Source organism: Erythrolamprus reginae, chromosome 5, assembly GCF_031021105.1.
Source record: "Erythrolamprus reginae isolate rEryReg1 chromosome 5, rEryReg1.hap1, whole genome shotgun sequence".
Lineage (NCBI taxonomy): Eukaryota > Metazoa > Chordata > Lepidosauria > Squamata > Dipsadidae > Erythrolamprus > Erythrolamprus reginae.
This window is the reverse complement of record NC_091954.1, coordinates 115,987,073-116,015,029: the sequence shown is the minus strand read 5'-3', so window position 1 is coordinate 116,015,029 and position 27,957 is coordinate 115,987,073. Positions and strand designations below refer to the sequence as shown.

General features: G+C 45.7%; 2 protein-coding genes across 10 annotated transcripts in view; one reads left to right on the top strand and one right to left on the bottom strand.

Moving 5' to 3' along the window:
- The window catches only part of LRCH3 (leucine rich repeats and calponin homology domain containing 3), a 128,813-nt gene extending 125,499 nt beyond the window's left edge, over positions 1-3,314 (top strand). For 4 of the 6 annotated variants that reach the window (XM_070753825.1, XM_070753822.1, XM_070753821.1 and 1 more), the window contains one exon: positions 2,094-2,301. In XM_070753825.1, coding sequence (XP_070609926.1) covers positions 2,094-2,216 — 123 coding nt within the window. In that variant the 3' untranslated portion in view covers positions 2,217-2,301. Of the gene's footprint in view, positions 1-2,093 lie in introns of all 6 variants that reach the window. The other 2 variants (XM_070753826.1, XM_070753823.1) reach the window with 2 other exon arrangements.
- A 3,938-nt stretch (positions 3,315-7,252) lies between these two features.
- IQCG (IQ motif containing G) lies at positions 7,253-27,312 on the bottom strand. 4 transcript variants are annotated; one of them, XM_070753830.1, is made up of 11 exons: positions 27,161-27,312; positions 26,397-26,455; positions 20,323-20,476; positions 18,312-18,559; positions 17,636-17,764; positions 16,429-16,510; positions 15,253-15,414; positions 14,114-14,188; positions 12,311-12,442; positions 12,041-12,142; positions 7,253-9,608 (listed from the first exon to the last, which is right to left on the bottom strand). In XM_070753830.1, exons 1-11 carry the CDS (start codon positions 27,170-27,172, stop codon positions 9,468-9,470), a joined length of 1,296 nt encoding a protein of 431 aa, XP_070609931.1. In that variant the 5' UTR covers positions 27,173-27,312; the 3' UTR covers positions 7,253-9,467. The 4 variants fall into 4 exon arrangements, with proteins under 4 accessions (XP_070609931.1, XP_070609928.1, XP_070609930.1 ...); XM_070753827.1 differs by having other exon boundaries at positions 26,397-26,452; positions 27,161-27,238; XM_070753829.1 differs by lacking the exons at positions 26,397-26,455; positions 27,161-27,312 and adding an exon at positions 21,509-21,729.
- Between the last annotated feature and the right edge of the window lie 645 nt (positions 27,313-27,957).

The window sequence follows — 27,957 nt, the reverse complement described above, 5'->3', positions numbered from 1 at the left end:
GGGTCCCGCCAGACGACATTGTTTAGTTGACAGGACCTGGAGTAGGCCAACTCTGTGGGACCTAATCGGTCGCTTGGATTCGTGCGGCAGAAGGCGGTCCCGGAGATATTCTGGCCCAATGCCATGAAGGGCTTTATAGGTCATAACCAACACAAGTTGCACAAAGCAGCGGGGTCTTCAACCTTGGCAACTTCATGGTTGTCCCATAGGTGCTTTTCCATAAGGCCACTGGACTTTCTCAGGTTTTTTTCCTTGAAGAGGTTTCGCTTCCCACCCTAGAAGCTTCTCCCGTTCTTCAGCTGAGGATTTCCCCAGTGAAAAGCCAAACAGGTCATTGATATAGAAAGAGAGATAAATGACCCCACCAGAAAAGGTTCCAGGCTTTGAACTTCCCACATCAGCCATGGACAATCCTGAATAGGATTCTCACTTGTATAAATAGAACATTTAGTGTGACTTTGTGGTCCCACCTCAAAGTGTAGATCACGTAGCGACCGGGCTGCAAGCTGAGGTCAAATACTGGTCCAGTATCTGATCTTTATTTATTTTTTGTTCATATAAATAATGCTGCACTTCAATGGGTAGATGGCCTAGGCCAGGGCTAGGCAATGTTGGCTCTTTTATGACATGTGGACGTCAACTCCCAGAATTCTTGAGCTAGCATGATTGGCTCAGGAATTCTGGGAGTTGAAGTCCACAAATCCTAGAAGAGCCAACTTTGCCTAGCCCAAGGGTCGCCAACCTAGGCAACTTTAAAACTTGTGGACTTCAACTCCCAGAATTCCTCATCCAACCGTGTCCGTTTCCTTTGCTCTTACCACCGAAAGTGAAGAGATTGCAGAGGAAGGGATCACAAGAGAGGAAGCTATGCCAGCTGGCGAATTCTGGGAGTTGGAGTCCACCAGTCTTCAAGTTGTCAAAGTTGGAGGCCTCTGGCTTTGAACAGGAGTCCTCAACCTGTGGGCTGTGGTCCACTAGTAGACCGTGGCCTAATTGCCACCGACCACATGAGTAACCGGCTGAGGTGGGCGCATCTGCGCAAACCTCGCTGTGGGCACTTGCAGCTCCTTGTGAGTGTAAGTCACCACTATAAACATTGCAGGGGCACCTGGGCCTGACCCACAAAATCATCCCCTCCCCATGCACTTTGGGCCGCCCACACGGAAAGTTTGGGGAACTCTGGCCTAGACATCCCTATAAGTTTGACCATCGATCTTTTTTAACCATTTGCATTTCATTGCGTTCTATTCATCAAGATGACATGTTCAGCGAAGGGGCTGCCCGTCGCCAGCGCTACCAGTGTGCTCTCCGAAGCTATCACGGGTGGACATATGTCGGTGCAAGATTCGGTTCCTGCACATGCCCAGGAAGCCAGATCTCACTTGAGGATGCTCATGTGCGCAAGATTTCAGCAATTTTGGCCCATTTGTTTCCTTCTGTGCATGCGTGGAAACAAAAACCCGGCAAAAAACACTGAAGTCTCCCGTCCATATGCAAAATTTGGATTCCTGCACATGTGCAGAAGCCGAATCTCATGCGAGAGTGCGTGCCCACAGGTCACATGCAGCTATGCACATATCCATGATTTTACTACCACTCTATAGAGTAGCCCTCACTGGCAGCAGCCCATCACTGGAAATGTTCATAATAATAAAAGGAACCCTCCAAGAACCCATCCTAGATCTGAATGAATGAAATATTCTCCTTGAATCCTTTGTTCTGTACAAAGTTGAATGTGCACAACAGCAGGTGAAATTGATTGTCAGTCAGTGTTGCTTCCTAAGTGGACAGTTGGATTAACGTGGAGTTATATTGTGTGGTTTAAGGGTTCCCTTTATTTTTTTTGAGCACCATATCTTGCCGGTCCGTGGATGATACACTGAATAAATAAATAAACCGAGAAAATCCAGTTGCTTTTTTGGGGGGGAAAGCCCCTTGCATTCCAGCATCCCACCCTTCCTCCGTGCTCCCCCTTGTCCAAATTTATTTTCGTTTTCCCTTTTTCCTACCCATTTTTCATCGTCATCCTTTTATTTTTTTCCCCTTTTGTGCATGTGTGTGTGTGTGTGTCTTTCTCCCCCTCCCCCTTGTAGGAGCGACTGTGTTTGCCGCTGCACATTTTGGAAGAGAAGGGGTTGACGCAGGTGGCAGAGACTGTGCAGGCCCTCCTGGAATGGGCCCCCCCAAAACAACAGCACCACCTGGGCGCGGCCTAAGGAGCCACCGAGAGCCTCTTCCCCAGGCCGACGGAAGGAGGCGAGTGCGGGTCCCGCCACTCCAAGCAAAGACGGTCTTTGTGTTCGAAGAGCGACCGCCGACAACCCCCCCATCCCCCAAAATTCCTGATGGGAATCCTTTGCCTGTTTGTTTCTACACTTTTAATTTTTTTCCCCCTTCCATCGGACTTTCGTGATGTGTAAAGTGTTTTTTTTTTCCCCTGGGGCAGAGGGAACGGGGCGAAAACTCCAGGAGCCCCTTCGGCTTCTTATTTAAATATCACCCTCTGGGAAATCTGGGCATAAGGGAGAAAAAAAGGAGGAGGACTTCTTTCATCCCACCCCTATAGAAATGTGAGGTTCCCGGTAGGTTTAACATGGAGGAAAAATCCCTTGCGGGGTTTTTTTTTTTGTTGTTGTTGTTATTTTTTGTTGTTGTTTTTGCACTTCTGCTCTGAACAATCCCGCAGACACGACCAGCTCTGGAGGGACCCCAGCGATGACGGTCCTCAGCCAGTCCGGAATCCTAAGATTCTTTTGTTCTTTTCCCATTGAGATATTTTTTGCAGGAATTTCATATAGAGAGATATAAAAATGTGCATTCGTGGGTTTCCAAGACATGTAAGAAACTCAGCACAATTCGGTCCTAAATCAGCAAGTCGGATGTCCGAGTTGGAGAGAGACTGTTACGACTTTAATATCATCCCTTTGTTTTTCTGCCACACAAACACACCTGGTTTAGCAGCACGCTTGAGCAATAAATGTACCACTGGCGCCTGTTAAGTGAAGAAGAACAGGGCACAGCTAGATGCCCTTCTGGGTGCTTGAGAGAGCAGATTTATTCCCCAGCCACCGACCCAATTTCCTTCCTCATCTTCATCTCCATAGATTTTCTTCATGATCTCTTTTAAAATGTGAGATTGCAAACCACTTGAGCACTTAACTTGGAAAGGGCAGTAATTGGGAAGAACGCTTATGTGAACCAGGCTCCAGTTGGAAAAGCAGCTCCGACACACCGGTCAATCGGCCTGGAGCATAATTCTGCCCACATGGAAAAAAGACAAAAGCTGAATAAAATTTGGATTATTTTTTTTTTCATCCTGAAGTGCGGTGAGTGGAACAAACGAACATGGAGCCTCGACGGGTTGGCGAGAATTGCAGGCTGGATCGCTCCAATCGAGATCCTATTCAAATAGATCCTCCATCTTCTTTTTTTTAACGTACAGTTTCCACTCGTGTGGACAATCCCAGTTGAAGCCACTTCTTGTGTTGCATTTGAAAAAGCGTGCGCTCCGGTGTTTGAATAGGATTGGGGCAGCAGTGTTGCGCCATAGAGCAGGGTTATCCAACATTGGCCACTTTTAAGACTTGTGGACTTCAACTCCCAGAATTCCTCAACCAGCATATTTTAATCTCTTGCAATCCCTTCCTCTGCACACTCTCCACTTAGTGAGTAAGAGAAAAAAGAAACAGACATGGCTGGGTGGGGAATTCTGGGAGTTGAAGTCCACAAGTCTTAAACGTGTCCAAGGTTGGAGACCCCTGTGTAATCCCTAAAGGAACATTTAAGGTGGCAGGGAAGGGAGGTGCAATTGAAGGAGTTTGTAGCCATGAAATTCCTGATTTAAGTAGCTGGGAAGTCGACGTTTTGGTTGGGCCGTTGAGTTGCCTTGGGGATGAAGTCTCAATTCTCGGTCGTTGCAGGACCGAAGAACTTAAACATGGTTTGCACAAGGATCAGATATGTATCTCAGACTCCTAAGTGAAGCCAAAGCTAGTGAAAGTTGTTTCTGACAGATGTGCAGCGTGAAGGAGGTAAGAAAAGGGATGGTTGGTTGCAAGGGATTTGGGAGTTGATCCACAGCACCATAATTCTTAATTTTTTCCCTTATTTAGTCACGGGGGGGCACCTGCGCTCAGTTATTTCCAATCAACCCTGTTTGTTTTCAAGCTCCTGTTTGCTTCTCCAAAGCTACGAATAATCCAATGTTTCCAGGACTCTCCTATTTCTTTCCTTCTTGCCATTTCCTTCTCCACTTCCATTATTCTTTATTTTGATTTTTGTCTCTTTCTCAGCCTGCCTGGCTTCCTGCATCCGTGCGATGTACTACGATTTTTGAAAAGTTTATTATTATTTTTAAAACCACCGGCCTCCGTTGCTAAGACCCTGTTCAACAGCCTAAGAAGAGCATCCCAATTACAATAGTGTCCCATTTTCGTTCGGGTCGCTTGTAGCCCGTAAAAGGCTTGGGATGGCTTGCATTTTGCAGAAAGGGCTTTGTAGGAAAAGAGGTGCACAAAACATGCCATCGAGGTTTTGCACAGGGCTCGGAGGGTCCCGTTTTCTGCTTTAAAACTCGGTGGTTCTGCTCTGGGGATCCTCAACCCTCGTGAGATACGGTTTTTCGAAGGGACATAATGTCACGCTTCTAAAGTCTCATTTTGTAGGTTTGAGTTTTTGGGGTTTAAATCTGCACGCTCCCTATTCTGTCTTATTGCAGATTCTCCGCTGTTTGTTGGGTGGTTCTTGCACTACTCGCACCCAGCTAAGCTGAGAAACTGAGAAATCCCGTCTGAAAGTTCACCTTGTTTACGCCATGCTCCCACACGGTTAATAAGTTGGGAGCCTTTGAAACCCTAAATTCTTTCCTTGGGGGGTCCATAAGTGGTGCACACAATGATGTCTTTTGAATTAGAAGTAGCTTGTTTCAAGGGTCAGCTGAGCTGGTTCAGAGTTCAAGGCAGAATCTCGAGTTCAAGATCACCCTGTTCTTGAAGTTGGAACCCTCTTCCAAGCCTGAGACACTTTGAAAGCTTTAAAAAGGACATTTTGGGGCAAATTTGGAGTGAAACTGGTTTGCTTTGAAGTTGTTTGTCCCTTTTGTGGGGTCTGTTCTTTGCCTAGGCCAGTGTTTCCCAACCTTGGCAACTTGAAGAAGGTTGAAGTCCAGATATCTTCAAGTTGCCAAGGTTGGGAAACACTGGTCTAGGCCACTGTTGTTCAACCTTAGCAACTTTTAAGATGGGTGGACTTCAACTCCCAGAATCCCCCCAGCCAGAATAGTTTACTCTCTTTTAATCCCTTCCTCTCCACTTTAGGAGGTTAAGAGAAAAAGCAACAGACATGGCTGGCCAGAGAATTCTGAGAATTGAAGCCTTAAAAGTTGTCACGGTTGAATAACACTAGCGTAGGCTGTTGAGTTGCGTGTCTTTGCTTGGAAAAAGGATTCCTCACCGCTCAGTCGTGTGGATCAGCTTTGGTGTCAGCAAGGAGACAAAAGGAAGGATCACACACAACGGGTGTTGCCTGCATTGCTGAAAAAGATGCTCACATCACTGCTTCAAGGGTCAACACAAGCCAAGCACTGATGTGGGGGATTCTTGTAGGACTTTTGCTGGTTTCTAACGCAGGAAGGCATTCTTCAGGTGCAGCTCAGCCAGGCAGGAAAAGGCACAGTCCATCTCTCTCTCCACCCACCCCGGTCCGGTGTGAGAACTGCCTGCTGTGCTGGCTTTGTTGCTCGGTTTGAGGCTGGCGCTTGCGTTCAGTCGCACGTGGCATGGGGAAAAATAATAACGAGAATTGGTTGTCGTGACACCAAAAGAAAAAGACGCCCTCTGAACAAACACTTTTTTTTTTAATTTTGGGTTTGAAACGGCTTGAGGAATTTTGTGTTTTGCTCTATTTATGTGCAATTTTTCCCTTAATAGTTGATGAAAACAAACAAAAAAAAGTATGTTAAAATTGTTGGTAGAAGCAACACCAGATGACGGTCTTATAAGGAAGATGAACAGTTGGGTGAGGATTTTTCCTGGCCTCTGCACACCCATCCCAGTATTTGCTCTTACGTTAATTTGATGCTACGGTTTTAAAAAATAAATCAAGGAACTACAAATCTTTGCAACTGACATTAGGAGCCTGTCTTTGCATTGGCTGGGAGCTTCCCTACTACCTTTTGTTTGGGTGTGAATTCACCTTCTTGCCCCCTGATATTTACCTGGCCCCCTTCTCCCCTATGACCGGGGATCGAGTTGTCCACCAACAAGTAAATCAGCCTGGCATCTCCCTTGGGGGGAAAAGCCCATTGTGTGTTGCTCAGTTGTTGCTCATCCAGGCCATCCTCATTCTCTGAATCCTGGATCAAACATCCAAGCAGTTGTGTGGAAAACAGACCCACAATTTTGTTTTGCTGGGTGGGATCGAAGGATACCTGCTTACGCATCTCTGCTTCCTAGTCCAGGGGCCTCCAACCTTGGCAACTTTTAAACCTGGCGGACTTCAACTCCCAGCAAGCTGGCTGGGGAATAATGGGAGTTGAAGTCCACCAGGCCTAAAGTTGCTAACAGTTGTCCTAGAGAAGCTGGCAAGCATTGCAGGGAAAGTAAATGGCTTTATTCCTTCGTTGAGTAGGAGGAAAGCTACTGCTCCTACTACCCCCAGCTAATCAACCAAACAAGCACAGTCTCCCAGGAGTAGGATATTTGCACGGAGCACTCCTGAAGTTCCCTTTCGATAGCCTGGAGTTTTTTGGTGTTTTGCAAAAGGAATTAATTAGGTTTGACGTTCACAGCAGTTCGATCCCTAACCAAGCCAGAGAAAAACTCCCAGTTCCTTCTGTCGTAAATCAGTGCTACATCCTGAGGAAATTAAAAGTGTTGTGTTAAAACATTGGTGTTTCTCAGGAGAACTGTTGAAAAGTTGCGGTTTTTTCAGTGCTCTACAACTCACATTTTTTTCTCTAGGCCAGAAGATTGGGGGTTTCCCCCTTTCGTTGTTTCCACCAACTGTAAAGTATAATTTGGCTTTTTCCCAGCTAGCCCTGGGGCAGATGAGTTGGACCACAAACACCTTAATCCCCCACCACCAATTGCTGGCTCAGAATTAAGGGAATTGGTGATCCATCCCGTCTGGAGGGGGGCCACGCTGGGGAAAAGCCAGTGTAAGTAGTAGCGTAGCCAAAGAATTTTTTTGTTGTTGTTTAATATTTCCTATATTTGTATGTCTGTAAATACATTCCATGGAGGATTATCAAATATAAATGTCATAATATCATGGGTTTTATTTTCAATTGCCTGTATATGTTACCAGACCGTTTCTAGCACACCTGATATAATAAACTCCAAACCTGGGTGATTTGAAATAATAATAATAATAATAAAAAAAAGCTTTAAAACCTGCCTCTGAAAATCGAAGTGTTTATTCCGAAGCAGGTTTATCCGATCTCTCTATATTTCGGTTTCTATCACAACTTTAAATTAGTTTTGCTGTCACTAAAGGGAGGGACACACAATAATTTTACAATAAATTTGAAATTCTTCTCATCCAACACTCAACCTTGGATTTATAGTAAAGGCAGCCATATAACCTCACTGGCTGCCTTCACAAATACCCAGGTTGCTGAAAGTTGTGGGAAACCCAGATTTAATATCCTATGGATGAAGGCAAGTGATCTGGGGAGTTAAATTTTTCATTTTCATTTTTCATTTTAACTGCTGCATTTTTCGGAGTATAAGACGCACCTTAGTTTTTGGGGAGGAAAATAGGGGGAAGAAACTGCTTACTAGGTGTTCATCTGGCTAGCGTCCTTAGTCTGGTCAATTTCAGCACATTATTTTATCCCCTGCTTCGGGCTTTAAAAAAACCTTATTTGGAGAGAGTAACAACGAAAGAGCTTGCAAGCCAGTAAGAGCTGGGAACATTGTTAGAACCTGGTTAGGGCTGGAAAGAAACTTACTTGGAGCAAGTTAGAGTAATAAAAAAAACCCTGCAAAGACTCAGGGCTTGGAAAACATTCTTCACAAAGAGTAACAATGAAAGAACCTGCAAGATAAGAGCTGGGAAGATCGTTAGCAGATAGTTAGGGCTGGGAAAAAAAGCTACATTCAGAGTATAAGACACCTGAATTTTCAGCCTCTTTTAAGGGGGAAAAAGGCGCGTCTCATAATCCAAAAAAATACAGTATATTTTAGCTGTACTATAGCTAAATTTTTCATTCTAGCTGTACAGCACCTATATTGAAGAAGCTTCAAAATTCCTTCCAAGTCTCGTTCTGCAAATACTAAGACTTCACCTCCTGCTCTTTAATGGAAGAGAGCCTTTTGATGGACGTTAAGGACAGGTAGTCCCTGAGTTACAACCGTTTCTTTATTGACTGTTCAAACTTACAACACACTGAAAAAAATGACCTCGGATGATTTTTCACATGATTGGTGCAGCATCTCTATGGACATGTGGTCAAAAGCTGGACTCTGGGCAATTTATGACGGTTGCATTGTGTCCTGAGGTTACACGATCTACTTTTGCAACCTTCTGACAGGCGAAATCGATGGGGAAGCCCAGATTTGCTTAACGACCATGTTTCTAATTTGACAACTGCAGGGATTCACTTAAGGACAGAGGCCTTGTATGTACCATATTATTCGTAGTATAAAACGCACTGGAGTATAAGACGCACCTTAGTTCTTGGGGAGGAAAATAGGGAAATGAATCTGCTTACCAGGTATTCATCTGGTCAGCTTCAGCACATTATTTTATTCCCTGGTTAAGGGCTTTAAAAAAACTTTATTGGTAACAATGATAGAGCTTGCAAGCCGGTAAGAGCTGGGAACATGGTTAAGCACCAGGTTAGGGCTAGAAAAAAACTTATTCAGAGCAAGTTAGAGCAATGGAGAAAACCCTGAAAAGACTTAAGGCTTGGAAAACATTCTTTGCAGAGAGTAACAAAATAGCTTACAAGCTTGTAAGAGCTGGGAACATTGTTAGTACCTGGTTAGGGCTGGAAAGAAACTTACTCAGAGCAAGTTAGAAGAATGAAAAAAGCCCTGCAAAGTCTTAGGGCTTGGAAAACATCCTTCGCAGAGAGAAACAATAAAAGAGCCTGCAAGGTAAGAGCTGGAAAGATTGTTAGCAGCTAGTTAGGGCTGAGGGAAAAAGCTACATTCAGAGTATAAAATGCACCCAAATTTTCAGCATCTTTTAGGGAGGAAAACTATACTCCGAAAAATATGGTATTTTTCACCTAATGAAAATGATGGGAGACTAGTATAGATCTATTTCAAGCTATTTAGCTCTCATCAGCTAGCCGTGCCCCTTTGATACTCGAGCATCGGTCCTTCCCCAAATGAGAGACGCAAGTGCTGGAAGAGAGAATATTGCTCATTATTTTGAATCCTCTGGGCAAACGCAAAAGCCGTTCCCTTCCCCGATGTGCACCACGCTGGATGCGAGCAGAGCAGTCCGGCCTCTTTCCATCACTTCTTCTTCTTCTTCGGTGCGGCTTTGCCTTTCTTCCCTTTGTCTTTGGTGACCAGCTCTTCCTCCAGCATTTTCTTCAGGTTTTTGTAAGGGCCCAGGAACCTGCGCACCATCATGCCTCTCCACCAGGCCTGCAGCTGAAAGGAAAGACGGGAAAAATTGGGTTTCCATCCCATCCCGGCCACCCGAGCCAGCGTGGCACAGTGGACTCCTTCAACCGACACCGGTGCAAAACTCCAGCTCTCTCTCTCGGCCGGGTTGGTGCCTGGCACCCTGCTGTCCACTGGCACCCTGCAAGGCAGCCCAAGACTTGGCGTCCACATCAGGACACGTTATTCAAAGGTCCATTTCTAATGATAGTAATAATAATAATAATAATAATAATAATAATAATAATAATAATAATTTATTGGATTTGTATGCCGCCCCTCTCCGCAGACTCGGGGCGGCTAACAACAATGATAAAAACAGCATGTGACAATCCAATAATAAAACAACTAAAAACCCTTATTATAAAACCAAACATACACACAAACATTCCATGCATAACTTGTAATGGCCTAGGGGGAAGGAATATCTCAACTCCCCCATGCCTGGCGGCATAAGTGAGTCTTGAGTAGTTTATGAAAGACAGGGAGGGTGGGGGCAGTTCTAATCTCCAGGGGGAGTTGGTTCCAGAGGGCCGGGGCCACCACAGAGAAGGCTCTTCCCCTGGGGCCCGCCAAACAACATTGTTTAGTTGACGGGACCCCGAGAAGGCCAACTCTGTGGGACCTTATCGGTCGCTGGGATTCATGCGGTAGCAGGTGGTTCCTGAGGTACTCTGGTCCAATGCCATGTAGGGCTTTAAAGGTCATGACCAACACTTTGAATTGTGACCAGAAACTGATCAGCAGCCAGTGCAGGCTGCAGAGTGATGACGAAACATGGGCATATCTGGGAGTGCGCCTGATACCTCTTGCAGCCGCATTCTGCACAATCTGAAGTTAATAATAATAATAATAATATTAATAATAATAATAATACAGTGATACCTCGTCTTTCGAACCCCTCATCGTACAAACTTTTCGAGATACAAACCCAGAGTTTAAGATTTTTTTGCCTCTTCTTCCAAACTATTTTCACCTTACGAATCCAAGCCACCGCCGCTGGGATGCCCCACCTCCGGACCTCTGTTTTTGCGCTGCTGCGATTCCCCTGCAGCATCGCAAAAGCACAGAAGTCCGGAGGTGGGGTTTCCCATGGAGGGGAGCCTCAGGGAAATCCCAGCAGCGCAAAAACGGGCACTTCGGCTGGCAAAAGGGGTGAGTTTTGGCCTTGCACGCATTAATCGCTTTTCCATTGATTCCTATGGGAAGCATTGTTTCGTCTTGCAAACCTTTCACCTTATGAACCTCGTCCTGGAACCAATTAAGTTCGTAAGACATGGTATCACTGTAATAATAATAATTTATTAGACTTGTATGCTGCCCCTCTCCGAAGACTCGGACCCTCAATCTCTTCCACTTATATCTACGAAGGTTATCTGGAAAGTCAGATTACAAGGCAGGGAGCTCTTGTGGGGAAAGTTGGTGTTACTATCGTGTAGCAGGAAGCCAGCGGAAGAGAACGAGCAATGCCAGGGGTCAGTAGATCATCGATGGCGTTGGGAAGGTTGGAGAGGAACGTCCTCATTCCATTGGCCTCCCAAGTGCGAAGTGCGTGCTGTAATGCGCTACCTGAATGCGAAGGGCAGGAACACTGCTGCGATGGGAGTCCAAGATTTGTTTGAGATGGGTACCCAAGATTTTTCTCAACAATTGCTGAGTTTTGAATTTTTTGGCTGAAGAAGAACGGGCATGGCGCCACAGCATTGATTGACCTTTGCTCTCTGAAGTAGCGTGGTAAGCCCACGTTTCATCTCCTGTCACTCTACAGTTGAGAACAGCCTCGCTTTCAATCTCGAAACGGTCCAGAAATTCTCGGGTGGCCCTGACTGTCGGTTTTAAGTATCGTAGCCCCCCATCGCAGCAGCGTTCCTGCCCTTCGCATTCAGGTAGCGCCTGACAGCGCACACTTCACACTTGGAGGAAAACGGAATGAGGACGCTCATCTCTAACCTTCCCCAGAAGGCCAGCCGACAATCTACTGACCACTGACCCTGCTCCTTCTCTTCCGCTGGCTTCCTGCTACATGATAGTAACACCAACTTCCCCCACGAACATTCCCCCGCGAGAGCTACAGGCCTTGTAACCTGACATTCTGGATAACCCTTGTACCTGAGCCACCAGAGGAGGGGTGCAGAGGATGTTGGGGCTCCTATCTCTTAAGGAATTCCATCAGGTGAGACCAAGAAGAACGGCCTTCTCAGTGGTGGCTCCCACCCTGTAGAACATCATCCTTACAGAGATAAATTGGCCGCTTGGACAGTCTTTTGAAAGATCCTGGTTGTGCCAGTGACCCCAGGGTGGTAGGAAGCCCCTTTAAGAAGTTGGTTTAAGAGTTGTCGCCAGGGAAATCCACAAATCACAAAAGGGCCCATCGTTCCCTACCCGTGTTACAGCCCTTTGAGACAGAAGCCGCCTCTTACCCTCAAGATGCTCGTCATCTCCAGGGCATCTTGCTCGACCTTCTTCCTCGCGTTCTCCTTCTCCTTCCGGTCCTCAATGATGGCTTGCTCGCACGCACGGCACTGCAGAGAGCAAGCGGAGAGATGGGCTTTGGAGTCCCTCCCCTTCCCTTAGGATTAAAGCTCTTCCTCTCAAAGCTATAGTGTTATAATTCATTTAAACATACATCGATAGTTTGTTTGGATATGGCCAAACCCAACCAGTCAAGTACGTCGTACTAACACCCCTACCTGCTTGGCCAGTTCCTGCAGGGAAGCCTGGTCTGCCGCTCTGGAGGACTTGAGGCCGTTGAGGGCCTGCTGCTTGGCCTCGGTTTCCTTTTCGTACTTCTCCATCCAGTATTCCAGCTTCTCTTCTATGCCCTGTTGGGGAGAGGTATGTGGTCGCTTAGCATGGTTTTTTTTTTTAACGTATGTGGACTTCAACTCCCAGAATTCCCCAGGCAGTAGTGCTATCCGGGGGAATTCTGGGAAGTGAAGTTCAAGTACAGTGGTGCCTCTACTTACGAACTTAATTCGTTCTGTGACCAGGTTCTTAAGTAGCAAAGTTTGTAAGAAGAAGCCATTTTCCCCATAGGAATCAATGTAAAAGCAAATAATGCATGCGATTGGGGAAACCACAAGGATGGTGGAGGCCCTGTTTCCTCCCAGGAGATTCCTAGAGAGGCCCCACGGAGGCTTCTCCCTGCCTTTTCCAGCCTTGTTTCCTCCCAGGAGATTCCAAGAGAGGCCCCACAGAGGCTTCTCCCCGCCTTTTCCGTCCCTGTTTCCTCCCAGGAGATTCCTAGAGAGGTCTCACAGAGGCTTTTTCCTGCCTTTTCCGGTTACAGTTTCAGAGGCTGGGGTTTGTAAGTGGAAAATGGTTCTTGAGAAAAGGCAAAAAAATCTTGAAACACCCGGTTCTTATCTAGAGAAGTTTGTAAGTAGAGGCGTTCTTAGAGGTACCACTGTATTTTGAAAATGCAAAACGTGAACACAGGTGTGTCCCTATCAACTTCCTTCACAAAAGCTTCTTTTTTGAGACACATACACACACTAGAACTCTTCCCACATTCCAAATTTTCTACATCAGGTAGTCCTCGACTTACAACTGTTCATTTAGTGACCGCCCCAAGTGACAGCAGCAGTGGAAATAGTGACTTGTTTTTCTCACACTTACGACCTTTGCAAACCTTCCCCTAGTCACGTGATTAAAACTTGGATGCTTGCCAACTGACTGGTATTTATGACGATCGCAGAGGCTCAGAGGCCCGTGATCCGCTGACACTTATTGGGAATAATACGAGGAAAACTTTCAAAAGCCCAGTACTGCCTTATACATATATTGACAGCTGCCCGACTAACAATTGCACAAATGTGGAAAGATGAACACATGCCCTCTGAAACAATGGGGATCAATAAACGACTGGAATGGGCAGAAACGAGCAAAGGAAAGAAATATACGGTACATTATAGGGGAGACACTAGACATATGGCTTGAAAAGAGAAAAGCTTACAAATTTAAAAACAATAAAATTGTGATGAGATATTTCATAAAAGATTGTGACGGTGAATTGATATATAGATATCAAAGAAGCAAATTTTAGTGATAAGTAATTAATATTGTTAGATTTTTTTTCTTTTTTACGTTAGTTGCATTATTGGTTTGTACTGTATTGTTTTTTGTTTGTTTCTTTATCTTTTTTCCCCTTGTATGTATTTATCTCATTGCTTTTTGTTATTATGTCTGTCTGTAAAACTTTTGAAAATTCAAAATAAAAATTTAAAAAAAAACGGGAAAGCAGATTTCCTTAACAACTGGGTTAGTAAGTCAACCAATACAGCGATTCATTTAACAACTGTGGCAAAGAAAAGTCGTAAAATGAGGCCAAAGTCACAAATTTCTCACTTAACGTAAACCCTGGGCTCTTTTGTGGTCGTAAGAGGAGGACTAAGGGAAAGAAGCAAATGCCAAAGAATCAAGCTGTTGGGGTGGGTGGTGAGTGGGAAGAACTTTCTTGCCACAACTTTGAGAGGGACGAGGTGGTCACCAACCGTTTGCTGCTGCTTGAGAAAATTCTCGATCTCCATGTGGATCCGGTTCTCTTGGTCCATTTCATTTCGCAGCTTCTGAAGTCAGGGAGGAAAAGAGAAGGGTTGGCATCAAGCGGTAATGGGCTCTCGGTGGGACTGATGGCCTTGGAGACACAGATAGATTAGATCAGATTAGATGGATGGATGGATGGATGGATGGATGGACGGACGGACAGACATAGATAGTAGATAGACATAGTTGATTGACAGATTATAGACAGAGATAGATAGACAGACAGACAGACAAATGGTAGACATAGACAGACATAGATGGTAGACATGGATAGATGTATAGATCAAATAGATAAATGGATAGATCAAATAGGTAGACAGAGACACATAGATGGTAGGGAGACAATAACAGACACAGACAGACTGATAGATAATGGGTAGGTCAAGATTAGATGGATTGATGGATGATAGGCAGGCATATATATATATATGTCAAATGTTTTTTTAGCTGACAATTTATATATATATATATATATATATATATATATATATATATATATATATATATATATATACATACAGAGAGAGAGAGACCTAAATGAATGAAAGGTAGGTAGGTAGGTAGGTAGGTAGGTAGATAGATAGATAGATAGATAGATAGATAGATAGATAGATAATGGATAGGTCAAGATTGGATGGATGAATGAATGAATGAATGAATGGATAGCTATATACTCTGTCTGTGTGTGTGTGTGTGTGTATAGAGAGAGACAGATACACACAGAGAGAGACAGATAGGGTAGGTAGATAGACAATTGTCATTTTAAATGTACAATAATTGGCATAAATTAAAATGAACCAGGGTGGCAGTGTATTGCCGATTGATTTAGTCATTGCATGCATAATAAAGGCCCACAGCCTTTCTTCCCTCCTGTAATTAACTTTTAAATAATATTTTTAAAGCTAAGTAGCTTACTTACGTAGTAGTTTAAATAATTTTTTTTAAACATTCCAGAGATTCTGATGTCTATCGCTTCTTCATCTGTAACTATACCTGGAACTCGCAGTCCCGCAAAAACAAAATATTTGGGCACTTGAGTGTCCCCCGTCCCCCCCAAAAAACGCTGCCGCCAAGGAAAACAAGGTACCTCGATTTCATTCTGCAGCTCATTCTCGGTGCCGGAGCACTTCTTCTGGGCTTGAGCCAGTTGGAGATCAGTGTCCTTCTTGACGTAGCGATTCTCCATGTCCGTCTTGGCCTTCATCTCCTGCAGCTGGTCTTTGAGGTAGGCAATCATCTCGTTCCGGTTCTGTGGACGAACCAGGGTGCGGGTGGCGGTGGAGCATAAGGAGGAAGGAAGTTTAGATCTGCTAGACGGGTCCAGTCACTGGAGGGGACCATTCGGACTGGACTAAACCTCTGGCGCTTCTCTGGGCCTTTCTTGTTTTTGGTGCAGATGCTCTCAGTGTATATAAAGAAAAATAACATACATTCATCAAGAATCATAAGATGGAATGGAATAGAGAATAGAATAGATATTGGAATAGAATAGAATAGATATTGGAACAGAACAGAATAGAGTAGAATAGATATTGGAATAGAATAGAATAGATATTGGAACAGAATAGAATAGATATTAGAATAGAATAGAATAGAAATTGGAACAGAATAGAATAGATATTAGAATAGAATAGAATAGATATTGGAACAGAATAGAATAGATATTAGAATAGAATAGAATAGATATTGGAACAGAATAGAATAGATATTAGAATAGAATAGAATACCGGTAGATATTGGAACAGAATAGAATAGATATTAGAATAGAATAGAATAGAATAGATATTGGAATAGAATAGAATAGATATTGGAATAGAATAGATATTGGAATAGAATAGAATAGATATTGGAACAGAATAGAATAGAATTCAATTCTTTATTGGCCAAGAGTGATTGGGCACACAAGGAATCTGTCTTTGGTGCATATGCTCTCAGTGTACATAAAAGAAAAAGAGACATTTGTCAAGAATCATGGAATGGAATGGAATGTCCTAATGTTTCTCTTGTATATAAATACTATTATATCTTTGTATACCACCAATACATACTTGACAAAACAAATAAAATAAAATAAATAAATAAATAAACAAACAAACAAACAGAGTGGGCACCAGTGGAAGGGAGGGGCCAGGGGTCTCTCCAGCTTATGTTCTTATTTCCCACCCAGGCGCTTAGATCGTTCGACACCCCTAAAGGCCGAGCCCTTGGACACAATCGGACAGGAAGCTCAGGGCTGGGGGGGAAATCCCCTTTTCAGGCTGACCTGCAGCTCGTAATCCTTCTCCTTCTTGACCTCTCCAATCTGTTTCTGGAGACTCTTGACTTTCTTCCGCCCCATCTCTTCCCTGTAAATTGAAAGGGGGGCGGTGAGGGTTGAGAGCAAAGGAGAGACGTTCCGGACCTATGGGGCTAGCAAGGGGGAAACAGGCCTTGACCTACAACCATTCCATTTAGCTCTTGTTTTCTGGGTGGTGGGTGGGAGGGGAAATAACCAGCCTGGGAATTCTGGAAATGGAAGTCCATCAGCATATAAAGGTTGCCAGCGTTAGACACTCCTGTTTTTCCCCCAAAACACCAAATTATGAGAAGAAGGCAGCCTGCTGTTTTGGCCAGGCAAAAGAAAAGCCCACTCTCTCCTTCTCTCTCTCTTTTCTCTCTCTTTCTCTCTCCCTCCCTCTGTCTTTCTCTTTTATTTATCTCCCCCTCCCTTTCACCCCCTTTCTCTCTCTTTCTCGCTCTCCCCCTTTTTCTCCCTCCCTCCTTCTCTTTTTCTCTCTCCCTCTTTCTCTCCTTCTCCCTACCTCTTTTCCCTTTTTTCTCTCTCTCTTTCTCCCTCCCTCTTTCTCTTTTCTTTCTCACCCCCTTTCTCTTTCTCTCTCTCCCTTTCTCTCTCCTCCCTACCCGTCTCTTCTCTTTTCTCTCCCTCTTTCTCTTCCTCCCTTTCTCTCTCTCCTTCCCTCTTTTTCTTTTCTTTCCCCCTCCCTCCATCTCACCCTTTTTCTCTCCCCTCCCTCTCTTTTTCTCTTTTCTTTCGCTCCCTCCCTCCCTTTTCTCCTCTTTCTCTGCCTTTCTCTCCCTCCTTCTCTTTCTCTTTCTTTCTCTCCCTCCCTGCCTCTATTCTCTCTCCCTCTCCCCTCTTTCTTTCGCCCTCCCTCTTCTCCCTCTTTCTCTGTCTTTCTCTCCCTCCTTCTCTTTCTTTCTCTCCCTCCCTGCCTCTCTTCTCTCCCCTCTTTCTTTCTCTTTCCCTCTCTCCCTCCCTGTCTCTTTTTTCTCTTCCTCCCTGTCTCCCTTTTCTCTCTTTCTCTTTCTCTTCCCCCTCCCTCTCTCTCACACATACACTCACTCACAGAGCCCCCTCCTCCCTCTTCTAATCTGCCCTCTCCGACTCAAACCAATGGCAGGCCCCGTCTCTAGGGCAAGACCCCTGGCAGAAAAGGCAACCCCAGTCAAGAGAGACGGAAGCGAAGTACTTGAGGACCAGGTTCTGAAGGTTGGTCTTCTTGTCTTTCTCCAGAGTCACGGCCAACTGCAGGGAGCGGAAGGTCCCCAGCATCAGCATCTCGTCCATGGTGCCTTCAAGCACATCGCTCGAGTATTGCCTGCCAGGAGGAAAGAGGAAGCCCAGCAGGGGGGTGGGGGTGTTAGCTCAAAGGCCAAGATTTAGAGAAGCTTCCCTGAAGCCCAAGAATGCAAAAAAATAAAATAATACCCACCGGGCAAACCGGAAGTTTAGAAAATGCACTTCTGCTTTGCCCGTTGTGCTTTTTTTGCGCTCCGGAGGCTTCAGGAAGCTTCCTAAAGTCCCAGAGTACAAAAACCCCAGTCCGAAGGACAAATCAGAAGTGTGTATTCCGAACTTCCGGTTTGCCCGTTTTTTTCAACGTCCCAGGCTTTGGTGAGGCAGGACGAATCTCTGGAGGGAGCTGATTCCAGAGGGCTGGGGCCCCCACCGAGAAGGCTCTTCCCCTGGGCCCCACCAAGCAACATTGTCTAGTTGACGGGACCTGGAGAAGGCCGACTCTGTGGGACCTAACCAGACGCTGGGATTCATCATCGCTGGTCTAGGGTCTCCCACTTGAGCAGGGGGCTGGACTAGGAGACCTCCAAGGCCCCTTTTCCAGTTCTGTTCTGATTCTCCTTTCCTACCTGTCCGCCTGGACTTTCTTGAGGACGTCTGAGGACAAAACGCTCTGCCGGGTGGCCATGGTGAAGAGGTGGTTGGAGCGCTTCAGGTCGGACGTGGTGTCCAACAGCTGCCACCGGATTTCTGCGGCTTTGCCGAACTCGGTGGGGATTTTAGCCAGGCTCTCGGCCCTCTTGTCCATCAGAGTCCTGTATTTCGTGCTCAGCTCCTGCTGGCTGGTAAGGATGTCCTGCATTCCTTGTTCGTCCAGCTGAAGGAGAGGCCGAGAGAAAGAGGTGTGAAGGAGCCCTCAGAATAGATCGGAGCAGCGTTGCCGAGTCTTGGCAACTTTTAAAATGGGTGGACTTCAACTCCCATAATTCCCCAGCTGGCACAGCTGCCTGGGGAATTCTGGGAGTTGAAGTTGACCTGTCTTAACACTGTCAAGGTTGAATAACACTAGCCTAGCTAGGCAGTTGAAGTGTGCTTGGGCAAAAGCAAACAAAGTTTGGACAAAAACACATACATGGTTAGAAAAAATGTTGAAGTAGCATATGCAGTGTCCTGGTCAACAAAGAGGCTCAGGGGATTGGAGGCTGAAACCTTTTAAGAACGGTTGCAAGAACTGGGTATGTCTAGTTGAATGAAAAGAAGGAGCAGGGGAGATATGATAGCAATCTTCCAATATCTCGGGCTACCACAAAGAAGAGGGAGTCAACCTCCAAACTACCTGAGGGTAGAGTAAGAAGCAATGGGTGGAAACTAAACAAGGAGAGAAGTAACTTAGAATTAAGGAGGAATTTCTTGACACTTAGAACAATTAATCACTGGAACAGCTTGCCTCCAGAAGTTGTGAATGCTCTAACACTAAAAGTTTTAAAGAAACTTTTGTCTGAAGTGGTGCGGGGTTTCCTGGCTAAGCGGGGGGTTGGACTAGAAGACCTCCAAGGTCCCTTCCAACTCTGTTATTTCTATTTCTATATAGATTACAAGCCTGAAATATTTTTCTTAGGTATAGTATCAGATCAGCATGATAAAGGAAATATATATGTAATATTACATGTTTTGACAGCAGGAACAATTGTTTACACACAGTAGTGGATAAATGAAAAAACATCTACAGAAGATGTAATTTTTAAAAAAAACTAGTTTGTGCAGAAATGGATAGGTGGACATTAAAGATAAAAGAAAAAGTAGATACAGAATATTTTCGAAGATGGAGTTTGTTTTACTGATGGTTGGATAAGGTAGAGGTAGAAATTATGAACTGGAAAAGTATTATTATGTAAGCAAAATGATCCAGGCATTAAGAGCTGTTCACAAAGTACTTATGTATGCAAATAGAAAATAAACTGTTTTTAAAAATGGCCAAAGTTGAGGAACATTAGCATTGGATAGAAACACTGGAGAAATTTTGGACTTGATTGTGATTGTTAAGTCTAGGATTCCAGATGTGGAAAACCTGTCTTCCAGCTCCACCTTCTGGACTCAAGACCAGAGTGCTAAAAAAAGTGACTTTATTCATTTCAGCACAATCCCTAATCTTCCTTAACGCTTCTCTGTCGGTATTCTATTCAATTCCCAATTTTGAGCATATGCAATTCTAGCTGCAGTCACTATGTGAACAATGAAATGTATTTCTTCTTTATTAAATTTATCTGGTAAAATGCCCATCAAAAATACTTCAGGTTTTAATTCAGTGCTTAATGTTTCTATATCATCTCAATCCATATTTGAATTTCTATCCAATATTTTTTAGTTTTGGTACAAGTCCCACACATATGATAAAAAAGAGCCTGGTGTATGGCTACATATCACAATATCACTGTATATATGCATACAATGACAATCAATCAATCAATCAATCAATCAATCGATTGATTGGTCTATCTTCCAATCCATCTCCCCAACTCCACTTCTCTGGCTTGCTGGCCCAAAAGGTTGATATAGATAATGGTGCCCCTTTTGGATGACTTCCTGTTTCCTTGCAAAACTCCATCAGTCACTTCTCTGAGAACCTGGCCCTGCACTTACGTCCTCCACATCTTTCCTTCCCTCATAGGTAACAGGCATGATGTAGCCGAGGATGGCCAGCTGGTCCGTGCAGTCTTCCAGGATGGCGGAAATCCGAATGGCATCCAGAGGGGGCAGCTTGGGGGTGGTTTTTTTGATCCAGCTCCATGTATGCCTGAAAGAAAGAACAGAAGTGGCTTAGAGAGCTGACTGGCCAAAGAATCAGGACTGACCCATGGAGGGACTCCAGATTATTTCTTTAATGTTGTTCTGCCTATAGGCAGAATCTTGCCAGACTAAAGCAAGGTGTTAGGTGTAGACTGTGAACTGCTGCCTTTGCCCTCTTCCTTGCCTACCAAATATTCCAAGCTCGGCTGTCTCTTTGGCATATGGGAAGGAGCCCTGCCCAATGATCAGATCAACTGTCAGAAGTTATTATGAATGTTTCAAGCATCAGTGGACTTTAATTCAAAGGGAGATTGGACTGCCATTTGTCTGAAATGGTGTAGGGCAGTGATGGCGAACCTATGGCCTCCTACAGTCCTGAGAACTCCTGGTGGTCTCCCATTCAAAGACAAAAAAATAGGTTGAATCCCAGGCAGTCAAAATGCTGATCCTCGATTCAAAACGTTTATGTTGCAACAGCTCTTGATTGCTCTTGATTTTTGTATTTTTGGTGGTCTCCCATCCAAAGACACAAAAACCCGGGCTAGCTTTTTGAGATCAGCCAAAATGCCGGTCCTTGAGTCAAAACGTTTCTTTTGGCTCTTGATTTTTGTATGTTGCTTAGGATAGCCCCCACTGAACCTGCTTATAAAGCAAATAATTTTCCCTCATGGCTAGCTTGGGATCTCCTGGTGGTCTCCCATCCCAGCCAGGCCCTTTTCTCGGGTCAGAGAAGGCCAGCGAGCGGCTGCCCCGCGTAGCTTGGGCCAAAGACCTTTCTCGGCCCAACGAGGAACCTCGGGGGACCCCCAAACGGCGGGCGATTTCGGGGAGCTCACCCGGACTCCCTCCGTTGGAAAGAGGTGGTCGCCATGGTTACCAGAAAGCGCCCGTGGGGGCCTTCACTGTGAATAGGGCGGGTAAAGAAATCCCTGTAATTTTTTTACGAAGGCCTTTTTAAAGACCTCCAAAATCTTCAGAATACATCCCCGGACGTGAGAGAGTAGGGAGGGAAAGGGCTTCAAAGCGAATGAGCGAATACCAAAGCGAGGTGCCTCCCGGCCGAGCGATTCCAATCAGGCGGATGCGTTAGTCGCCCTCATATTCGGGACCGACAGGGAAGGAAGGGGGCCTTCTCGACTCCCCATCCTAGCCTGCCTCGCGGATCGCTCTCTTTCTTTCCCACTGCCGCCATTTTGGGCCGCTGCTTGGGGAGGTGAGGGCTGCTCCGTTAGTCGTTCGGTGTTGTTAGCGAGGAGAGGGGCGCGGAAGGAGGGCGGCGGGAGCGGGCGGAAGGGCCGGCCGGGGGGACCGAACGGGTCTGGCGACGGAGGCGAGCAGGATGGCTGGGATGCCGGCTTCACCCAGGGCCTTGGTCTGGAGCAGGGGTAGGCAAAGTTGGCTCTTCTGACTTGTGGACTTCAATTCCCAGAATTCCTGAGCCAATCATGCTAGCTCAGGGATTCTGGGAGTTGAAGTCCACATGTCATAGAAGAGCTAACTTTGCCTACCCCTGGGACTGTGGAGCCGCGGGATCCACTCTAGGATTGTTTCTCCAGTCTGGGAAAGGAGGCCGGGATGGGGGGCCTTGTTTGAGTAGGGAGGGCGAGTTGGGGGTGCCCCCCCCCCCACCGCTCTGCTGATCCTCTAGCCTCAAAGATAGACTGCCTCTGGACGGGGAGGCTCCATTTAACTACTGTGCCTTTATTATTATACTGGCCAACACCAAAAAAATTCATTAACAAAAATAATGTGTCTGTTTTATGGAGTTTGATGTGCCGATTCCAAAAATATGCTTAGTTTTGCTGTATCACATAAAGTATCTGATATAGAAGCATTTTTGTTACTATGTTATTTCTAGTAGATATCTGATTTTTTAAGGTCGCCAGTATATTTCCTAGACGTTATAATAATGATGCTGCTCCATGGAAACTATACCTGCTACAGAAAACCTATAGACATTTTTGAAATCAGAACAAAAAAAATGATTCAGAAAAGTACAAGGTCAATTGCGATGATTACAAAAAGTATTTTTTGTAGACCTGTGTTATTAATAACAATAATATGATTATTAACTATAACTAAGTGTAAGCAAAACGCTACAAAATCCTGGGCTACTAACTGATAACTAGTAGTCATGAGAACCTTTTTTTAGTCTTTTGCTTGGACTCTTAACCTGGAACAGCAAGAAGATCCTTAATTATACAGCGGATGACTTGTATTTTAATGGTATTTGACTCTTATTCCTGGCATTGGAATGGCTAGGACATCTATAGGGCATGTAAAAATTGAGGTTGGACTAGAACAGAGGTCCCCAACCGCCGGTCCGCGGACCAGGACCGGGCCGTTGGGGGTTTTCAGCCGGTCCGCGGCGGCGCTGCCCTCCCGGCAGAGAACATTATGCAGGACGGGGTGGGGCGTCGGGCGGTGACGCAGCCCTCCACACTTCTCCACAGGGCGGGGAGAATCAGGAGGCTCCTTTGGCGGCTGGGGGCTGCCTGGCTTTGTGATTTTGGCTGGGGGGGGAGTTAGGAAGGTCCTACTTCTCCCCCCCCAGCCAAAAATTCAAAGCCTATCTGCTGGATACGGGCGATGAGTGGGACAGAGCGGCGCGGAAGCCTCTTGCAGCAGCTGCCACAGCCACCGGCTTCGGCGCCGTTCGTCCCGCCCATCGCCCGTATCCAGCAGAAGCTGCTGCCCGAGTGCTCTTGGCCGGCGGGATTCAAAGTGCTGGGGTGGGGGTGTCCTGACAGCCCCCCCACCCCAGTGCTTCGCCTCCCGCTGGGACACCCCCCACCCCAGCACTTTAAATCCCGCCGGCCAAGAGCACTCGGGCAGCAGCTTCTGCTGGATACGGGCGATGGGCGGGACGAACGGCGCCGAAGCCGGTGGCTGTGGCAGCTGCTGCAAGAGGCTTCCGCGCCGCTCTGTCCCACTCATCGCCCGTATCCAGCAGATAGGCTTTGAATTTTTGGCTGGGGGGGAGAAGTAGGACCTTCCTAACTCCCCCCCCAGCCAAAATCACAAAGCCAGGCAGCCCCCAGCCGCCAAAGGAGCCTCCTGATTCTCCCCGCCCTGTGGAGAAGTGTGGAGGGCTGCGTCACTAAGCTCCACCCCTCCATAACCCCACCCCCATATGACCAAAGCCCCCCCCCCCACCGGGCCGTGGAAAACTCGTCTAACTTAAAGCCGGTCCCTGGTGCTAAAAAGGTTGGGGACCTCTGGACTAGAAGACCTCCAGAGTTCCTTCCAATTCTTATGAATAAAAATTGAACAGGGGGTTGGACTAGAACAGTGTTTCCCAACCTTGGCAACTTGAAGATATTTGGACATCAAGTTGTCAAGGTTGGGAAACACTGGACTAGAAGACCACCAGGGTACTTTCCAATTACTCTGAATAAATTGAGCAGGGGGTCCACTAAAAGACCTCCAAGGTTGACATAAAAACATATATATTTGAACGCAACACCTTGTCAAAATTTTAAATGAATTGGTGAAGAACCTTTGGAGATTTAACATTTTTAACAAATGAACATTTACATGTTTATGTCTACATATTTTTAAACATACTACAAACGTGCACTTTCTCTTTTCTTTCTTTTCCAGGTAACCACGCTGAGCCACAGCAACGTGTGGCCATGTACACACTAGTATATCTACACTGCTCAAAAAAAATAAAAATAAAGGGAACACTTAACACAATATAACTCCAAGTAAATCAAACTTCTGTGGAATCAAACTGTCCACTTAGGAAGCAACACTGATTGACAATCAATTTCACATGCTGTTGTGCAAATGGAATAAGACAACAGATGGAAATTATTGGCAATTATCAAGACACCCTCAATAAAGGAGTGGTTCTGCAGGTGGGGACCACAGACCACATCTGAGTACCAATGCTTTCTGGCTGATGTTTTGGTCACGTTTGAATGTTGGTTTTGTTTTCACACCCGTGGTAGCATGAGACGGACTCTACAACCCACTCAAGTGGCTCAGGTAGTGCAGCTCATCCAGGATGGCACACCCATGCGAGCCGTGGCCAGGAGGTTTGCTGTGTCTGTCAGCGTAGTGGCCAGAGGCTGGAGGCGCTACCAGGAGACAGGCCAGTTCACCAGGAGGCGTGGCGGGGGCCGTACGAGGGCAACGACCCTGCAGCAGGACTGCTACCTCCGCCTTTGTGCCCGGAGGAACAGGAGGAGCACGGCCAGAGCCCTGCAAAATGACCTCCAGGAGGCCACGAACGTGTATGTGTCTGCGCAAACGGTGAGGAACCGACTTCACGAGTATGGCATGAGGGCCCAACGTCCACAGATAGGGGTTGTGCTCACAGCCCAACACCGGGCGGGACGCTTGGCGTTTGCCGCAGACCACCAGCATTGGCAAATTCACCACTGGCGCCCTGTGCTCTTCACCGCTGAAAACAGGTTCACGCTGAGCGCATATGACCGACGTGACCGAGTCTGGAGACGCCGCAGAGAGCAATCTGCCTGCAGCATCCTTCACCACGACTGGTTCGGCAGTGGGTCAGTAATGGTGTGGGGTGGCATTTCCTTTGAGGGCCGCACAGCCCTCCACGTGCTCTCCGGTGGTAGCCTGACTGCCATTCGGTACCGAGATGAGATCCTCAGACCCCTCGTGAGACCGTATGCTGGCGCGGTTGGCCCCGGGTTCCTCCTTGTGCAGGACAACGCCAGGCCTCATGTGGCCGGAGTGTGCCAGCAGTTCCTGCAAGACGAAGGCATTGAGACTATGGACTGGCCCGCCCGCTCCCCAGACCTGAATCCGATTGAGCACATCTGGGACCTCATGTCTCGCGCCATCCACCAGCGTCAGGTTGCACCACAGACTGTCCAGGAGTTGGCGGACGCTTTAGTTGAGGTCTGGGAGGAGATCCCCCAGGAGACCATCCGCACCCTCATCCGGAGCATGCCCAGGCGCTGTAGGGAGGTCACACAGGCACGTGGAGGCCACACACAATACTGAGCCTCGTTTTGACTTGTTTTAAGGACATGACATTAAGGCGACCAGGTTTTCACAAGCGGGGTGGGTGTTGGGTTCCTTGATTAAAATTTTGGTCTATGAAATAAATTAGTTACTTAAATTATCTGAGACGGGTCAAGCTATTCTCCAAAGCACCTGAGGGTAAGAAGAAGCAATGTGTGGAAACTAAACGAGAGAAGAACTAAGGAGAAATTTCCTGCTGGTGATAACAACCAGTGGAACAGCCTGCCACCAGAAGTTGTGAACGCTCCAACACTGGAAGTTTTAAAGAAGATATTGGATACCCATTTGTCTGAAGTAGTGTAGGGTTTCCTGCCCAAGCAGGGGGTTGGATTAGAATTAGATGACCTCCAATGTCCCTTTCAACTCTCTTGTTATTACACAAGGCAGTTAGAAGATGTTTCACATTTTAAAATACATCTGTACAAGCCACAAGAGACATCTCTTTAGAGGAACATCTTCCCCACCTTGTAGACAGTACTTCCAGAAACCCAGAATAACTGAACAACTTCTACATTTAGTATCTACGTACTTAAGTTCAGGAAACTAACTTGAACTATACTGTGTAGTTCCAACACAGATCGGTTTGACATGCCTTGATTGTTAATGAATTATCTACTTTCAGTCTCTCCTATGACTTTCAGCTGACTTGCGCCTTAAGGACGTTGTTTTGATTTTTTCTTTTTTGCAAAAGCAACATCCTTTAGCAGCAATTAAAAGCGCCTTCAATGAGACTTTAAAAAAATACAATATCCAATTAGAAAAGGCCATACTTTTAAACATTTGTACAGAAATAAGTTGCTCATTTTTTAAAAAAAACCCTGAAAATATGACATACGTACAATACATTTACAATAAAATTAGATGGGAATTTGTCATTATCCTGCATAGAAGCATTAAACATGACCAATTTGTTTTTGGTTACATACCTGGCCTTGTAAATCTTCCACAAAAAGTCTGGATAGCAGCTAATCGGATGGCAACTCTGCTAAGTATCAAAATGCCACTTAAATAGTTGAGCTAGTTTCAAACTAGATTTTGCTCTTCCTCTCTTTTTTTCTCTTTTCTTCCCTTTCTATCTCTTTCTCTTTCTCCCTCTCCAACTCTTTCTCCCTCCTTCCCTCCCTGTCACTCTCCCTCTTCCTTCCCCTCTTTCTCTTCTTCCTTCCCTCTCTTTCTCCCTTCCTCTTTTTCTTTCTCCCTCCTCCCCTCTTGCTCTCTCTCTTCCTCCCTCCCTCTCGGTACCCCCACCGAGGAGAAAGAATGGTTATAGGGGAGCCACTCCTGGCACCTCCCCACCACAGACTGCAAGGCTGGTGCTGCGGTGGAGAGGCCGGTCTTGGGGGGAGCCAATAGGCCGCAGCCCGCGAGCAGGGAGAAACAGTGCTTGACTTCACTCCCGGGACAGGAGAGGCGAGGAGGTGGCTGCAAAGTTGGAGAGTCTTGGAAGGGGGTGGGAGGGAAGAGAACTTTTGTGTGTGTGTGTGAGAGAGAGATAGAAAATCCCCAATTTATTTAACAGTCTCTCTTTCAAAGCCCCCTCAGTTGTCTCCATGCAAGTTTGGCCTTCCTTCGCTCAGAAGAAAGGCTTGACCAGATAGCCCCTAGAATAAGGTGATCCAATCTTTCCAAACATTGGGACATTTTTGAAGGGACGCAAGACAAATTATTAAAAAGTGGGACGCCTGCTCACCTTACATGACATCAAAGTTAGATCAGGCTGTAATCTGTTTTTCCACTTTAATTTTGTGTTCGACTCCAAATCCAGGTTTCCATTGGTTAATAAATTTGATTTCCATTGATGATTTTTGTGGGATTTTGTGAGCACATTCAACTTTGTGCAGGACAAGTATTCAATCAGGATATTTCATTCATTCAGATCTAGGATGTGTTATTTGAGTGTTCCCTTTATTTTTTTGAGCGGTGTACATTAAGAATCGTAAGGAGGAATGGAATGGAATAGGAATATAGAATAGAATGAATGGAATGGCATGGCATGGAATATTAAAAGGAATAGGAAGGGAAGGGAATAGAAATAGAAATAATAGAAATGGAAATGAAATAGAAGAGAAGAGAATTCTTTATTGGCCACACGTGATTGGCCACACAAAGAATTTGTCTGCAGAAAAAGACCTGGTCCATCTAGTCTGCCCTTATACTATTTCCTGTATTTTATCTTGGGATGGATATATGTTTATCCCAGGCGTGTTTAAATTCAGTTACTGTGGATTTACCAACCATGTCTGCTGGAAGTTTGTTCCAAGGATCTACTACTCTCAGTAAAATAATATTTTCTCATGTCGCTTTTGATCTTTCCCCCAACTAACCTCAAATTGTGTCCCCTTGTTATTGTGTCCACTTTCCTATTAAAAACACTTCCCTCCTGAACCTTATTTAACCCTTTAACATATTTAAATGTTTCGATCATTTCCCCCCTTTCCCTTCTGTCCTCCAGACTACACAGGTTGAGTTCATGAAGTCTTTCCTGAT

Excerpts from the sequence above, each read along its gene's own strand:
- IQCG (XM_070753830.1), bottom strand. Across the intron at positions 20,477-26,396 it reads TGGAAGATTTACAAGGCCAG|GCATACATGGAGCTGGATCA; the intron begins GTATGTAACCAA and ends TCTTTCTTTCAG. Across the intron at positions 15,415-16,428 it reads AGAAGGATTACGAGCTGCAG|AACCGGAACGAGATGATTGC; the intron begins GTCAGCCTGAAA and ends GTTCGTCCACAG.